Source organism: Ruditapes philippinarum, unplaced genomic scaffold, assembly GCF_026571515.1.
Source record: "Ruditapes philippinarum isolate M1 unplaced genomic scaffold, ASM2657151v2 ctg1297_1_1_1_1, whole genome shotgun sequence".
Classification (NCBI taxonomy): domain Eukaryota; kingdom Metazoa; phylum Mollusca; class Bivalvia; order Venerida; family Veneridae; genus Ruditapes; species Ruditapes philippinarum.
Window position 1 is genome coordinate 104,886 of NW_026863527.1, and position 17,977 is coordinate 122,862.

The 17,977-nt window shown below is 31.9% G+C and overlaps 1 protein-coding gene across 1 annotated transcript; it reads left to right on the forward strand.

The window, feature by feature from the left end:
• Positions 1-81: 81 nt before the first annotated feature.
• Positions 82-16,853, forward strand: LOC132722315 (xylosyl- and glucuronyltransferase LARGE2s-like). Its single transcript, XM_060706785.1, has 18 exons — positions 82-138; positions 4,012-4,169; positions 4,680-4,791; positions 5,040-5,163; positions 5,776-5,947; positions 7,341-7,471; positions 8,123-8,203; positions 8,699-8,776; positions 9,038-9,169; positions 10,244-10,369; positions 10,658-10,819; positions 11,569-11,721; positions 12,391-12,546; positions 13,227-13,382; positions 14,133-14,239; positions 14,754-14,951; positions 15,599-15,697; positions 16,399-16,853. Exons 2-18 carry the CDS (start codon positions 4,064-4,066, stop codon positions 16,484-16,486), a joined length of 2,181 nt encoding a protein of 726 aa, XP_060562768.1. The 5' UTR covers positions 82-138; positions 4,012-4,063; the 3' UTR covers positions 16,487-16,853.
• The last annotated feature ends 1,124 nt before the right edge of the window (positions 16,854-17,977 follow it).

The window sequence follows — 17,977 nt, forward strand, 5'->3', positions numbered from 1 at the left end:
CTATTTGTGATTGGACAATATAAAGATAAATCACCAATTGGAATGTCTGTAATTAATGATTGATGTTAAAAACTTCTTTCCTTTAATGAAGAGTATTCGATGTAGATGGTTTTCAGCTGTTACACATGTATAATTTTGGTAAGAATTTAATTATACGTTGTTTGCAAGTGATCAATATTTATCAGTTTTCTTAGTTAGTTACATAAAAAAGCTTCGGTAAATTTTATATTGGCTTTTCACAAAATATAGCCAAAAAAAGAGATGAAAAAATAATTTGTCCAAGTCAATAAAAGACTCAATTCACAATTGTCTTGATAGATGAACACTGAAAACATTGTCCTCACACAGTATTAACCAGTCTACTTCCTGTATTTGCAAGAAAGATAAAAGTTAAAATATACCGGCTCCAAAGAAGTGTACAGTGATCTTTTATTTATATTTTTTTATTTATACATTTTAGGAACATAGCACATGATACAAAATATAAAATCATACAGTTAAGGTGACAACGGAGTCAATTATCACTGAAAATACCTAAAATGAGATTTTTTGCTAAGTAGATTTATCAACCTTTTCTGAACACATTCGTGATTTAATTTTGGAAGCAGTTAGTCCAAAAAATGTGTTTTTAAACGATTTAAAACGGTACCTATACTATTTGTATCTGCTATTCGCGTAACCTGTCGATTATCGATAACGCTCCGCCCCCTGTTGAGGCATCAATGAGGGAAATCGGTAGTTCCATATATCCGTGAATTACAGGTCCATACTGGTCCATACTTCTCGTAATACATGTATCGTACATCTTTTATGAATATCTCAACATTTAGCCTTTTTTATAAATTAAGAAATTGTCGGCCAATGTACGTAACATAATGTATGAAACATAAATAATTAAGCATAGCGGCAAATCGCACGAGCACGGGGTTGATTAAAATGTAGTTGCTAAAATATCCATAATGTGTGAAAATAATTTGTCTGTCCCGTTAATCTGATATATATTACATTGAGTTGATAGACTTTTGTACGGATTCAAGGGCTTACTTTACATTCAACCTCGTTTTCTAACAATGTCAAGTAAAACAACAACAGACGACATTTTTTATGTGAACGCTAATATTACTTGTGGTAAGGTGTCCCTGACAACTTTTTCTAAACCATTTTAGATTGTCTAAGGATGATTATTTCTCTATGAATAAAAAAAGATATTAAAATAAATTCTCAGTGAAAATAAATTGTTCGCCAGTAAATCCGACACAGTACTAATAAATCTGGGATAAAGTATGAAATTAATTGTCTATCCCGGTAGAAACTGGATCTCTATGCCGTGCATAGATGATATTCATGATAATAGAAGTCAAGAAGGCCACATAATAATGATCAAGTAATACCTTTTATTTCTATTAAAATATGTGAAGCATTATCAATTTGGTGGAAAAAATATATACTATCCCGTTCTTATTTGTACATCTACCATGGACTTTAAAAGACTGTCAGAAGCTCAGTTTTTTGTTATTTTATTTTATATTTTTTAATGGAATTTCATACACGAATACACAGGCAGAGTGACACTGGTATAATACAATAATAATGCTGATGATAATAATAATAAACTTCAAATAGGAAACAATTAAATACCCCGCTAGCGGTGCGCAAATGCGTTCCATTTGCCCCCACTGAGTGCCTCAAATTTTACCGATAGTCACGTGACATGTGCGACAGATACCAGACGTGCAGTAAATCACGTTAAGAATTGAAGAAATTTCGGCTATAAACTGATATTAATCAGCAGCTTTTTAATTGGTCAGATGTCACTGGATCATAAAATGTTGTTAGAGTATGTTACCGCAACTTGTGACCCTCCCTGGTGCGATATTTGTGTATTATGCAATTATTTAGCGTGAAACGTAGGGGTCCGAGAGAGAACAGCCGATTTATGACACTTCGTTTGATGCGGGTCGGACTAACTTTGAATCGGCATAACTTTTTTAATAATCAAGCAATTAACATGCGGTTTAAAGCACATGAAAGGAAATTCATTTACGGAGGGAACCGTGTCAGGGATTTTTGTTTGCTCAATCAGCGACTTAATTATCTTTAATTACGTAATATGTATGGTGAAAAAAGTCGCATAAAATGTTTGACGTTACGTAATATTTTTTTGAGAAAAGATATAAAAAATTTGAGACACGGTTCCCCAGATAATATAAGTATGGTTATTTTCCAAAAGTTTGATGACAAAAAAATAAAAAATGACTTTGATATGACGATTTAAAATTTTAGGATTTTTATTCAAAATCAATCATTTACAAAGGCATTTTTTTCAAATATGTTATTTTTTATGATGATCAACGACATTTAATGCACAAAGATTAAATGAATAACAATTATTACAAAAATAACTTGGTTTAAATGACATTTATGTGAGTACCACGGAAAGTGTCTGTTGTCACCTTAAGAGATAACATATATAAATCATATAAATAAAATGAGATCATAAAACAGCATAAAAGAGCACACTTTTGTCATAAAAAATAAAATAAGAGGTACTATGCACCTATGGATAGCCGATTAAGCTAAATGCTTATTTCCAATGGGGTCCATAGAAATAAAAAAAAAACAACATAATTTTAACCCTTCCCCCCCACCCCCCCTAAGAAAAAAACAAACGAAAAACAACAAGATAAAAAACTAAACTAAACTTTGGTCAAAATTATGGTTGAAAAAGGAAATATGTTTATAAAAGTATGCCCTTTTTAAAATAAGCCTAGTATTACTATCACAGAAATATTTGATCACAGTGCCTAACACATTAGTTGTACACTAATCTTTTTGTACACTAAGTTGTACACTTTTCTTCTGAAAGACTTTTATAACTTTCTAGTAGGTACTTTTTAACAGATTTTTTGTATTGCACAAAATTATTAATGGATTTTATATACTCTGGCAGATCATTCCAGTCTTTGATTCCATTATAATAAAAGGTCTGTTTCATCACAGAATTACACTGGGGGACAATAAAATTAAAATTGCTTGATCTTGTGTTGTAAAATCTTGCATCTTGCAGATCAGAAGTATTAAACGTGATTTTACTCACAAGACATTCAACAGTGATTTTGTTTATATTATGTGTCAAAAATGTTATTTGACATTTTTAGTTTATTTGGTCATCGACTCTAACCCCTCGACCACGGAGGCGGTTAAATACAGTTTGTAAATGCTTGATAATTTTGTACAAAAAACAGTTTGTATTATAAGATGAATGCTTGGTCCAGAATCTTAGCAAATGTTACAATAATTCTCAGTCTTCCCAAGAATAGTCTTCCACTGGAACAACCTGTAGTATCCGGGTATTTTACTTGTTACATCCTTGCTTGGGGGTTTGACAGAAAAGGAAGTTAGATAGACAGAACGTATCTCCTGAAGGGAAATGTTCAACTTCAAGAGTACCGTAATCTTTTGACTTATTCCTGGAAATGTTTTACATTAGAAACAAACATGACATTTTACAAATTGTTTGCACTCTAAAAGAATGAGTAAAATTTGTGCTGTTCAGGTCTAACTAAACCAATCAAACCTTTTGACAGCTGCAGTAGGTTTATGTGACCATGCCAGAAGTCTAATGAACCATAACATTTTAGTTGAAAACATAATTAACTGAAAGTTAAATAATTATCAATTTATGGTTTTCTGTAGTAAGATAGTCTTTTTTTTTTACCATGTTTGTGCCAAGAATTGGTCTATGCTAAGCATTAAATGGACCATTCTTATATTGATATAAAAACAAAAAGGTGTGTAAATTATTCAAATTTAGCCATTTGTTTTCTTACTTTAACATCAACAACTAGTATATTATATGATATGCAATATTATTCAGTCATATATTTCTTTGATATTAGTAATGCTTTACAGCAATTTAAATTAAAATGGACCGTTTTCTTGTTGCCTTTCTTTTCTATTCCAGTGTGATTATCCGATTTCATCTGAAAGTTTTTGTGTTTCTTCTTCTAGTAACATCCTGGATGACTTAGAGATAGCGCATATCCACAGTTAGACAAGGTGTATGGTAGAAAATATGATAAGGTTAAAGAGAAGTACACTGATGTTTCTGGTGATATTTGGAGCTTTCCCAGTTCTAACTCTAGTATATCTAGCTATAAATACTGATGGTGAGATATTTTTTATATTTATTTGTGACATGATTTTTATTTATTTTTGCTTTAAGCTTGATTATTTCAATAAAAGTTGTTACACAACATATACAAGAATCAACAGACATTCAAGGATCAGGCTATCCTACTTGTTGTGCCGTTGTTGTAACACTAGGTTTATGTTTTGCATGTACATGTAATTTCATATCTCATTAACTACTGATTTTATAGAATCATATTTACTACATGAAATTATCTACTGATTTTATTCATTTGAAATCTTACACACAGCTATCATATCATAATTTTAGGTCACTTTTAAAGACATACATGTGTAACACAGTTTGAAGGGGCCGTGTTAATCCCAGATGTTTTGTTAAATCTTTTAAGGACGTTTGAAATAAAATGTAATGACCTCACATTAATTATTTGGTAGTGTTGCTTACAGATACTGACATGTATTATTTGGTAAAATATATAGTGGGGGATATGAAATGTATATATTCTTTTGTATGTTTTTGGGTAAAGGCACAGTAAGTGAGTTCAGTTCAGAGGAAGGTTTAGGAAGACTTGAAGCCAAATTAGCAAGTAAGATTAGAGAGTTGGAAAAACAGAATCAATACCTGCAAAAGAAACTTAGGTAAATAATATTTGATATTTATATCTTCTTATTTTAAATTATTCTATATTTGAGAAATAAATCATTGTATAATTTATACGATGTTAATGTTAAGTGAATAAACAAATGATAGAGATTTTGATAATTTATTACAAAGGGCATTTATGTGAACTTCTTTAATGTTAATAAGATATCATTGAATTTTCTAATTTAGTTGATTCAATGTAAACAAGTTTTGTCTTTATAATTTAATGTTATTTATTTTGCAGCAAATCTAGAAATCAGTATTTAAACATGCAGATGGCAGTGGCATTACAAAACGAGTCTAATACAAAATCTAACAGAACAAGATTAGATTGTTTTAATCAGCAGTCTGATATGCCCAAGTGTGAGGTTAGAATATTAAATGTTTAAAAAGACTATTCTGTGAACATGTGTAATGCTGGGGGTGGTGTGTGTGGGGTGGGGTGGGGGTCTCCAGAGCTAAGTGGTTGAGGTAAATTATTTCAAAACACTAGCCCCTCACTGGTGTAAGTGCAAATCCCATAAAGGACCTTGAATTCTATAGAGCTTCTGTCTTAAATGATTCAAGGAAGGGCACCTGTGGCTTTCCTCTACATTTGAAACCTAAAAGTTGCTGTATATCATTAGTACAGTGTTGATTTGACTTAAAATCAAACCTGTCAAATACATTTTTTATATATTTTTTGAACAAATAAATTTGAACTGATATACAATGTCATGTACATGTATTAAAGAAGTGTTAAAAGGTGATGTAGGACAATGAGGAGATATATAAAAGAATGGTTTGGAATGTGAAATTATTATGGTAAAGATTGCTGAATAAATTATACAAGACATTCAGAGGTACAGTGTAGCTCAGTTGATACAGCTGGGAAAATGTTGTTTTTAGCTGGATTTGTGTCCTGGTCAGGCTGCACAGTTTTCTCATCACTTTGAATAAGTATATAAAGATATCTGTACACATTATTGTATATATTTCAGGTTATTCATGTAGCAACAGTATGTGCGGGACATAATGCAACTAGAGATATTGTCACGTTACTGAAGAGTGTGCTTTTCTATCGAAAAAACCCGCTGCATTTTCATTTCATTGTTGACAAAGCTGCTCAAATTATTTTAGATGCACTGTTTAAAACCTGGCATTTAAACGAGAGTAAGTAACTATCATGATTTTTAATTTGTTAATTGTCCATGTATTTTTTTAAAGCATATTTTTTTCTAAAGAATTATCTAAAATTTAAAACGTTGCATTGATAAAATTATTGTGCAGGTTATTTAAAGCAAGTTTAAATGTACATGAATGTATAATGAAAAAAAAAATATTTAAATATTTAAGTGGATATACATTAAATTTTGTATACACATTTAAAAAACGGTTGAAATATGGGATAGCCCCTGAAGGGCAAGCTTCAGCATCTAGTTTTGTTGGTATGATAATTGATATCTTCTACATTTCTGTGTGGATTTTTTTTTCTATTACTTGTTACAAATGTTCACCACCATGTGACATAGTGTCTCACATTTTGAGCAGAAACTTCTACTTGTAAGTAATGAGGGATTTTAATACCGGTATAGCGTAGCTAAAATGTTTACCAGTATTAGGCAGAGTGTCAAATGCAAGATTCATGTTTCTGTGGTGAAGGTCAAGGTCACACACTGAGGTTAAAGGTCAGATAGAATATTTTATTTTGAGACAATGGCACTATTATTGTGATTTATCCTGTCACTTGTATCAATTTCAGCCCGATAACAAGGTGCTGTATATTTTTACTGATCTACGGCACTTGATCACGTGTAATGCATGTTTGCCGGACTACTTTTCAAGAAAAAATATAAAAACTGTCGTTAAATCTTCTGTGTGTAGAATAACGAATTTTGGAAACGTTGATAAACTTTGTTTGTTTATTTTATTTCACTCTATAATTTTTCAAGCGAAATAAAAATTATTGAAAGTGTAATAAATGTAAAACTTAACTCGTTTGCGACATTAAAATAGCGTACTTGATTTGATTGTTTTGCATGTGCTGTTTGGCGCTACATTGTGACGTCACGTAAACAATACTTTAAACGTCTGTACAGCGTTAACGACTGAATAACAGATATTGGTGTTCGAATTCATTTTCTTAGTTAGACCATTTTTTTTCATTCTAGATAGTTTTCACAACAAAATTCGACAAAAAATTGTTTTTATTTATCACATTTTTCAAACAAAATGGCGCCCTCAATGTGAAAATACACAGGGAGATAATAAGAACGGCGAGTGCATTGTTGTAGAATAATGCACGCTTCGGGCCTTCTTTGTATATATAGAAACATTTCCGATAGTGTGATTAAAGGTAGTTTGCCTAATAAAATTCTTTAAAAAAAACGGTGACAGGATAAATAGAATAATAGATTGGTGCCGTGGATGGAGAAAGTTTATCTGGCTCTGCTCCGGAATTTATTGGGTTCGCCTTCGGCTCACCCAATAAATTACTCCGCCTCGCCAGATAAACTTTCTCCATCCACGGCACCAACCTATTATTCTCTATATATATTTATTACAGTGGAGTGGAGTTTTTACCCAGCAGCCAATGTAACACAAGATATTGAATGGATTCCTAACAAACACTACTCTGGGATATTTGGTCTAATGAAACTTGTACTGCCAAAGATACTTCCAGAACATCTACAGAAAGTATGTTCAATTCTTTTAATTTGTTTTTTATAGAAATCAACAATATTTGTATATCAGATATAAGAAACAAATACACTGCTGTTGTATGTTTATATATTGTCAGAATATACCCTAGATTTGAAATATGCTTTATACAAAAGTTATGATTATATTGTAAAAGAAATGATCAAGAATAAACAATGATTATCTATGTATTTTACAATACTGCTTTTAATTTAAAATAGATGTTGGCCCTTCATGGCCTAGTGATTAAGAATGCAAAAATCATCACTTTCTTCTCATCACTGTGTGTTGGAATCTCTTTAGGAACTTTTGATTTTTTCATTTGAGGGTGCTATACAGCTAGCTTGTGGAAGGTTGGTGGTTCTACACAGGTACCGGTCTGTGCCTGAAATAATGCAAGAAGGGACACTTGAGGTCTTCTTCCATGAATAAAACTGGAAAGATGTCTATTGACCTTTTAAGTGTTGGTGTGACTAAAAACCCAACAAAACTAACAAATAAACAAAACAAAGAAAAAACAGATATTAAGAATGTGTCATTTGATATGCCAGCAAACATTACTTTGATTTGTTTGGCTAAGTCATTAAAGTCTTAATCATTTGATAAAATTTGTGGAGATTTAGAAAACACTTTTTACGTTATTTTCAGGTGATAGTGCTGGACACAGATATCACCTTTGCATCTGATATTGCCGAGTTGTGGAAACTGTTTACCGTGCTAGCAAAAGAGGTAATGGCTGCAGTAAATTGTATATGATGCTGTATATTGTAAACTTATTGTACCAATATTAATGATAAAATATAGAAACATCATGTTCTTCAACTAGACTAATAATTATACTTAATATGTTTTAACATAATTATGACAGTTGTTCCATGGCTGTGTGGTTGAGTTCACTGACTGTAAATCATTTTCTTTGTTGTGTGGGTTCTTATGGAGACTTGAGATTCCTTCAAAAGAGGGAGTTATCAAGCCACCTTTGAAATAGTAAATATTGGAAACTGAAAGGTGACCTGACACAGCAAGATTGAAATTGTTGCCAGCCTGGTTTGATAGTGTATGTTCATTGTTGGCAGTGTAAGCTCAGATGCTGATTTATACCTATAATGTTTGATGCTATTTGACCAGTTATGTATTAATTTGCCTTCAAACCCAAACAAAGGCAATTTACTCTCTAGTTGAAAATACTGTATTATATAGACTGGTATGTTTTTGTTGTCATAGGCTCTTGGACTTGTAGAGAACCAGAGTGACTGGTACCTGGGTAAAATCTGGAAAAATCATCAAGTGTGGCCAGCTCTAGTAAGTAGCGGATTCATAGCAATACAAGATCATGAAAACATAAATATTGGATGTTCTCATATATATCTTTTTTTTTTTCATATCATGCCTGTATTTTTTTTTTAAAGGAGATTGTCATAGTTAACAGAGACAACTATATGAAAAGTAAAATGCCTTTTTGACACAAGTTTGGGATATCTACATTATAATTCTAAAAAAATCAGATCTTATATTTAAAGGTCTATATAAATGTTGTGTTAATGCTAGTATTTTATATTTTAGGGTCGAGGATTCAACACTGGTGTTATGTTAATGAACTTGAAGATGTTACGTGACATTGATTGGATGACAATGTGGAGACAAGTTGCAGAGAAAGAACTGATGACTATGTTAGCTACCTCACTGGCTGACCAGGTATATAACCATGTTAGCCACATCACTGGCTGACCAGGTATATAACCATGTTAGCTACCTCGCTGGCTGACCAGGTATATGACCATGTTAGCTACCTCGCTGGCAGACCAGGTATATAACCATGTTAGCTACATTGCTGACTGACCAGGTATATGACCATGTTAGCTACCTCACTGGCTGACAAGGTATATGACCATGTTAGCTACTTCGCTGGCTGACCAGGTATATGACCATGTTAGCTACCTCACTGGCTGACCAGGTATATGACCATGTTAGCTACATTGCTGACTGACCAGGTATATGACCATGTTAGCTACCTCACTGGCTGACCAGGTATATAACCATGTTAGCAACTTGGCTGGCTGACCAGGTATATAACCATGTTAGCTACCTCACTGGCTGACCAGGTATATAACCATGTTAGCTACCTCACTGGCTGACAAGGTATATGACCATGTTAGCTACCTCACTGGCTGACCAGGTATATAACCATGTTAGCTACCTCACTGGCTGACAAGGTATATGACCATGTTAGCTACCTCGCTGGCTGACCAGGTATATAACCATGTTAGCTACCTCACTGGCTGACAAGGTATATAACCATGTTAGCTACCTCGCTGGCTGACCAGGTATATAACCATGTTAGCTACCTCACTGGCTGACAAGGTATATGACCATGTTAGCTACCTCACTCGTTGACCAGGTATATTTCAGAGGTTTTGCATTGCCAGTAATTCAGCATTTAGTTAAGAATATTTTATTGAACTGAATAGAAAAGTGCATGTCTAAAGTATGAATAATGACAATTTCATCTAAATATTGCTAATTTGTTGCATAATAGCCTCATGAAAACCACATCCCTTCCCCCAAACTCTTTTATATATTTTATAAAAATATATATGTATTTTTAGTGTTATAAATGTATATACATATGCAGTGTAATATTAAACTATTTGTCATTGGTCTAAATTCTAAAATGCTAACGGAAATATTAGACTGATTTTACTAGTAAAATAAGTATCCTTAAGTTGTTTATTTTTTGTATATAATTAAGCTACAGAGTATATATTTTAGGATATTATAAACACAGTATTAAAGAAGAATCCTCATCTAGTGAAGACTTTACCATGTCAGTGGAATGTTCAGTTAAGTGATAATACAAGAAGTGAACATTGTTATTCTGAAGTCACAGATTTAAAGGTTTGTACTGTTCATATGTACTCTCATGTTATCAATGAAATGTAATTATGTAATACATGAAATTAGTCCGGTCTAGTTTGTTAGTTGACTAAATTTTCATAAGGGAGGCATATACATTACAATACATAACATAACCTGTTGGGATTTTCTCTGTAATTTTTGGAGACTCATGTCCTATATTTAACCAATTTTTATGATTTCCCAATTTGGTGTTTACAGGCTGACACATTCCCAAAAGTGTTTAGATATAAATGACAAGAAATAAATTTATATTTTATTTTACTTCAGATTATTCACTGGAATTCACCAAAGAAGTTGAAGGTAAAGAACAAACATATAGAGTATTTCAGAAACTTATACCTGACTTTCCTGGAATACGATGGTAACTTATTACGAAGGGAATTGTTCGGTTGTGGAACTACAAACTCTATGGATCCTGTACAGGAACAGGTATTGTTTAACATATATTTGATAACAAAATAGTGTAAAATTTATAGTTTAACCTACTGAATTTCTTAAATGGCTTTTTCCAGTTTTCAATTTTGGAACAATTCATTAAAGAAGATGAGATATAAAGATGAAAACCTATCATAACATAAAGAGTATGACTACACTGATATAGGCTGGTGAGACATGTAGTTATGTTACGTAAAGTCAGTGGTTCTACACATGCTCACTTGTACCTGAAATAATTAATGAAGGGTCAGCCTATTTTCTCCTCCACTTGTAAAACTGTTTAGTTGCTATATGACCTATACAATTAAACATGTTGTCTCTGTTTTTAATACGTCAGTTGTGAATTTCTCAGTTTATTTTAACAATTTTCATACAGATTCAAATGTAACATATATAGAAGGACTGTATTATGATAATAATGCTTTGACATGTACCCTCCAGTCATGTTGATCCTCTTCAATGAAAAAAAATTGATAGCTAGTTTGAGAAAAGTTTTAAAATATGTTTAAATCAAGAAAAGTTTGAGGTTGTTGTTATAACTACTATTCGATAACCATTTATTCGAATACCTAGCATTAACGGAGGGGTTTAAATTAAAACAGGAAATAGATAGTTGATAGTTGTATTTTTTCCAGATAATTTAGTTAGTAGTTCGGCCATTTAGAGATGTGCTATTGTTAAGTATGAAATATCAGTGTCATTGATAACTATTTTTTCATATATCCTTATTATTTTATAAACAGATCAGTAAAATACATGAGGATGATGAATGCTATGATTTTAGAAGAGAGCGAGTTATTGAGCATAGAACACATCTGTATTACCTAGATTATCAATATAAACCTGACGAGTGGGACGTTACCTTAGTTGCTCAACTTAGCATGGACAGGCTTCAGGTAATGTCACTGTGTACTTTATACCTTAAACTCACTTTCTTTTCTTTGGAAAATTGTTAAGGTATTCATTGAATAAGGCTGTTTTTCCAGTGTAGGAAAAGGTATATGCAGTTACTCTAGTGTACAGTTAATATCCCATTAAGAAAATAAACACTCGTGTTAAGGCCCTTAGTTGCAATTTTTATATACTTCCACTTGTGCTTTTATAGATATTACAGTTATATTTATTATGTGAAAAATTCTTATTTCATAAGACATATTAAGTGGGGCATCTATGTCCCAGTGGTTAAGGTCGTTGACTTCAAACAACTTGCTCCTTACCTTTTTGGGTTCGAATCCTGCCAAGGACTTTAGATTCATATATGTGAGGAAGCTATCCAGCTGCACTAAGGAAGGTTGGTGGTTCTATTTAGGCACCAATTTGTGCCTGAAATAATGCAAAGAGGGGCATTTGAGGTCTTCCTCCACTAGTACAGCTGGAAAGTCACCATATAACCTTTAAAGTGTTGGTGTAACATAAAAAGCACATAAAGTTAAAAAAATGACCTGATATAGTCATTAAAGATTGCACCCTATTTAGATCTTATTACAACCCTAAAAGGTTAATATTAAAGTTTTAACATTTACATTTCTTTTAAAATTTCTTTTATAAGTTAATTCTTATTATAGATGTTGGAGACAATATGTAAACACTGGGAGGGGCCCATCAGCCTGGCTTTATATATGTCAGATGCCGAGGCACAGCAGTTCCTACGCTATGCGCGGGGCTCAGAAACATTGATGAAGAGAAAGAACATTGGATACCATGTAGTATATAAAGATGGGGTATGATAAATTTAGAAATTTGGTTTTTACTGTTGCTCTTTCTGAAAGTATCCATGCGGTCTAATCAGGCTTTATACTGTTGGCTAACTAGCTTTAAGTTTTCATCTTGATGTCTTAAACTTTTGAAAATTGACAATGCCAAAAAAGGTAGGTGGATAAGACTTAGTACAATTGAGAAACGTAGCACTTTAAGAGTAAGACTTGCCTTGTGCTGTATTGGCAAACAGTTATTAAATTGCCATTTTTAAAGTAAAATTGCACTTGTGTACAAATGTTTGAATTGGAGTTAGTACAGTTTTGTGTGCAAAAAAGGTCCATGGATAAATGTTATATCAATGTAAAGCTTAATATTTGAAGTTTACAAAAATTTTGGGTAGGCATGTCAAATCATGGTATGTTAAGTGTAGATGGTAGTCAAAACAAAAATATTTCAATATCTGTGCGAAGGGGGGCATGTGAGATGTTGCCATTATCTCCGTCACTCTTGAACCAACTGTATCTAACAAAGACTCTGATTTCTATTTTCTTTTACTTTACTTTGCTGTTTAAAAACCATTTTTTCTAGTGTGAAATATTAAAGATGCTTGGTTTTATGGTACATGTTAATCATAATATGAAAAATATCCTTTACCTATCTGGTAGATTTATCAATTGTTCTAACTATTTTCAATGTATTTCAGCAATACTATCCAGTAAACTATCTACGTAATGTTGCCATTGAACAAACGCAGTCCGAGTTTATGTTTTTATCAGACATAGATTTTCTACCAATGTATGGATTATACGAGTATTTAAAGAAAGCAGTAAATATGGCAGATATGAGGAACCAGAAAAAAGTAAGTGATTCCCATATCTTACTGTAAGGGGAAAAAATATATCTTTTGTAGGTGTAAGATATATTTTTCTTGAGGTTAAAATAATAATTATATTACTGGTAGTGAAAACTGTAACTTACTGTAAGTGAAAACTGTATCTTATTAGAGGAGAAAAATAGATTTCACTGGTGGTGAAAAATATATCTTAAAAGGGATGAAATATATGTCTTACTGTAGGCAAAAAGTGTATGTTGTTGATGGTGAAATATATATCTTGGTTTCTGTCATGCATGGAAGATTGACAGCTAGTTTAGTTTGATGGTTCTACCCAGGTGACAGCATTTGCATAAAAATAATGCACAGAGGTGCATATTAAGGCCTCCTTTACCGGTAAAGCTGAGAAGTGGCCATATGACCTTACAGTTTCAGCCTAACCTAAAACTATGTCTTACTGTACATATAGTTGTAAAATATACAATTTAGAATCAATAAAAAGATATTTCAAATAGTAAGTGGAAAAACTTTTAGTAATTAATAACCTACAAAATCAAACTTTGTTACATTTTAAAGATAATAAGCTTTTTAAAAAAGATGGTATACTTATTGTTTGATAATTTTTGCTGTTTCATGGTTAAATTTAATGAAATGTATGTTTGTGCATTGTTCTAAAGTCAGTGTTTTAAATGCATCATTTATTAATTTACTATACCATTGACAGTGTTTGGATATAAAATTTTGACGTGCCTGTCATTTATATAAAATATTTTACAGGCTCTCATTGTACCAGCATTTGAAACTCAGAGATACAGGTTTTCATTTCCAACAACTAAAGTAGAACTGCTTGGGTTATTAGATTCAGGAGAATTATTCACTTTCAGGTAAAATCTGTTCTTGAAAAATTTATTTTGATGTTCTGTCAAAAAGCTTATTCTTATTTGATTGTCAAGTACTGAGAACAGTCAGGTTTACTTTCTTACAGCTGATGTCTGGTTCTTTTGTTAAGTAGATAGATCATTATTATTTGAGAGTTCGAGTCCAGTCTTGGTGTTTCATTGGTCAGTGACATTCTGTTGACTTAAGATATTTTTTTGATAGCCTCAGACACTTTAGTTACAACATTTTGGTAAACCACTATATCTAATGTCCTTTCATCCATCACTGCTGTGTTTTGGGGTTTTCTTTAGAGAAGTTGTGTGTCTCCCACAAAAATTAATTTAGCTGCCAGTCTGTATTAGACTAACACTATTTGCAAAATGTGAAGAAAAAATCAACATAATATTTAACAATATGAAATTATAATTTTTTTGGAAAAATACAAATATTTATCAATGATATTTTCTTACTGGTCTTAAAAGTATTCATAATAATTTTATATATATGGATATATTTAAGATATCATGTTTGGGCAAAAGGACATGCAGCAACTGATTATGAGAAATGGAGAAATGCCACAGAACCGTACACAGTGAAATGGGAGCAAGATTTTGAGCCGTATGTTGCGGTCAGCAAAAATATACCTCACTTTGATCAACGTTTTGTAGGCTTTGGCTGGAACAAAGTCTCACATATTATGCAACTTGATGCTGAGGGGTGGGTATTTAGTTCTCCATATTTTTCCAACTTTTGGTTACTTATTTTGAGCTTTAAAAATTTTATTCACATATATTCAATTGAAAGATAACACTTTGTAAAACTAAATATGTTATAGTGTTTTGTGTGGGCTAATATATATGGTTTAAACAAATGATTATTTAATGTTAAATTTAAATAATAAAGCCACTTCCCTGCTGATTTATGCCCTTTGAAATGGAAATTCTGCAGCATTTTCATTTAAAAACAATGGTCTTTTTACTACATGTTCTAAAAATCAACAGAAGTTAGTAAAGTAATGGAATATTCTCCTTATATCACTAAAGATATCACAAAACTTCTTGTAAAAATTACTGTTTGTTATTTTCATTTCCCTGTTCTTGGTGTAGCTCTTCAAATTAGGTAATTGACTAGTTACTTTTTGCCTAAACAAGTACTGGCAAAAGAGTGGATAGGTAGAGAATCTCACCACAGCTTTACAATATACACCTATTTTATATTATCTGAAACTAAAAAAATATGGAAAAAAATATATGTGTTGTATTTGTAAAGAGTTGATATATTTTAATTAAACTATTGTTGTTTTGTAATGTAGAATTACTAATTTGTGTATTTTAAGGTACAAGTATGTATGTGTGTATTTTCAGATATGAGTATGTAGTTTTACCAAATGCCTTCATGATACATATGCCTCATGCTCCAAGCTTTGATATAGCTAAATTCAGGTCGAGTTCATTATATAGAAGGTAATTGTAACACAATCGTTTATTTCCCCGACATTGGATTACTCTGTATGAGAAGTAAAAGTCAGACTTTTATCACCTTTGTCCCTCATTAATATGGCTTCAAATTCTGTTTGAAACTATTTGAGATATAATCTATGAAATTGATAAAATTTATTGAAAATTTTTGTTTGATGTGTACAAGGCATGAAACAAAAATAAGCCCTGCATCTATCTTCATGTATCTGTCAGCCTGTCTGTCTGTTTTTGCCATGTTAACTTTTATGTTAATATTATCAACTCCAGACATTGTCTGTCTCTAAATTATACAAGATTTTATATTAACCCGTGGTCTGCTGGCTGCAATATATTTTACCCATGAATCAAGTACAGACCAAACAAGCACATGCTTGCCATCTAATCATGGTCTGTACTGACCACTATTCAGTATGGGAGTATTTTGACATTTTATCCTTGAAAATGGTTTTGTATAGATTGAACGATGGACAAGTATGTTTAAGATATTTAGCATGAATAACAACTCAGAAATAAGTATTTCTAATAGGCATATATATTAAATACTTTATCCATCTTCCAATCATTTAAAAAACAAAACTATTAAAGCTGCAAGTGTATACAATGGTAACCATAACAATAAAACCATACCAGCATAATATCAAAGATGATCAAGTTTCAAAGATTAAAAATGATGTTTTTTATTTCAGGTGCTTAAAGACATTGAAAGCTGAATTCCAGCGAGATCTCTCACAAAAATATGGGATTAAAGCCTTGAAATATTTATCAGTTGATTGATAATTTTAAAGGCAGAATCATATAAGTCATTAACAGTGGTGATAAGAAGGGAGTTTAACTCTTGTTAGAAAGAAAAATTAAAAACCAAAAGACTCAGAAAAACATTAATAAATTGGCACTTTTCATTATCTCAGAATTTAGTCAATGTTTGTTTGAATAAATGTATTTTGGCGCCATGTATTTTCAAGGCTCTGGCATGCTGGTATGTAGATGAAAATAATCAAAATGTACAATGTATCATTGTCATAAAACTTTAGTAATATAAGACATACAAGTGCCATACAATTGTAACTCTTAAGAGAATAAAGTTGGGCACACAACTGACCAGCACAGAGTCTGCAATTTTATATCTCGATATTTAGGGTTACTAAGGTTGTGTTTAAAGGTCAGTACTGAAATGTTATTTATGGCATTATTCTATAGATTTTTGATGTGAATAATTTTGTCCTTGTTTTATTGTATACATGTATTTCGTGATTGTGATAACTATAAACTACCTACCTATGTGTTCAGTTTTCATATTGTTTAGATTATTTGGTTTGAGTAACATTCTCAGATTGGTCACTTTGATTCTATTAGTAAGTTATTAAAACAATGAGTGTGTCAGTAAATGGTATAATAAGACAAGTCAGTTTTGTTTTTACAGATAAACCATGGTTAATAGTTTTAATACTTAATACAATTATCATTTTAAGCATAATAAGCTCGACTATTCGATAAGAATAAGTAGAGCTATTATAGTCACCCGAGCGTCTGCATTGGCGTAACCACTTATGTTAAAGTTTTTGTAATACCTCAAATATTTTCAAGTCCATTGACATATGGCTTTGAAACTTTGCACACTTGTTTAACATCATGACCCCAACCTGTAGACAGGAGGAGGTAACTGTATCAAGCATTTTGACAGAATTATGCCCCTTTTTTGACTAAGAATTTACATTAAAGTTTTTGTAATGCCTCAAATATTTTCAAAGTCCATTGACATATGGCTTTGAAACTTTGCACATTTGTTCACCATCATGACCCCAACATGTAGACAGGAGGGGGTAACTCTATCAAGCATTTTGACAGAATTATGCCCCTTTTTCGACTTAGAATTTACGTTAAAAAATTATTTCCAAAGTCCATTGACATTTGGCTTTGAAACTTTGCACACTTGTTCAACATCATGATCCCAATCTGTAGACAAAAGGAGGTAACTCTTATCAAGCACTTTGACAGAATTATGCCCCTTTTTTGAGTAAGAATTTACGTTAAAAGTTTTTGTAACACCTCAAAATATTTTCAAAGTCCATTGACATATGGCTTTGAAACTTTTGCACACTTGTTCACCATCATGACCCCAACCTGTAGACAGGAGGAGGTTACTCTATGAAGCATTTGGCAGGATAATGCCCCTTTTTCATCTTAGAGTTTACATTTAAGTTTGCATACCACCTCAGATATTTTCATATTCTATTGACATCTGGCTTTGAAAGAAGTTGAAATTTT

Excerpts from the sequence above, each read along its gene's own strand:
- LOC132722315 (XM_060706785.1), top strand. The coding sequence starts at position 4,064 with ATGGTAGAAAATATGATAAGGTTAAAGAGAAGTACACTGATGTTTCTG. Across the intron at positions 11,722-12,390 it reads TTAGCATGGACAGGCTTCAG|ATGTTGGAGACAATATGTAA; the intron begins GTAATGTCACTG and ends TTCTTATTATAG. Across the intron at positions 13,383-14,132 it reads ATATGAGGAACCAGAAAAAA|GCTCTCATTGTACCAGCATT; the intron begins GTAAGTGATTCC and ends AATATTTTACAG.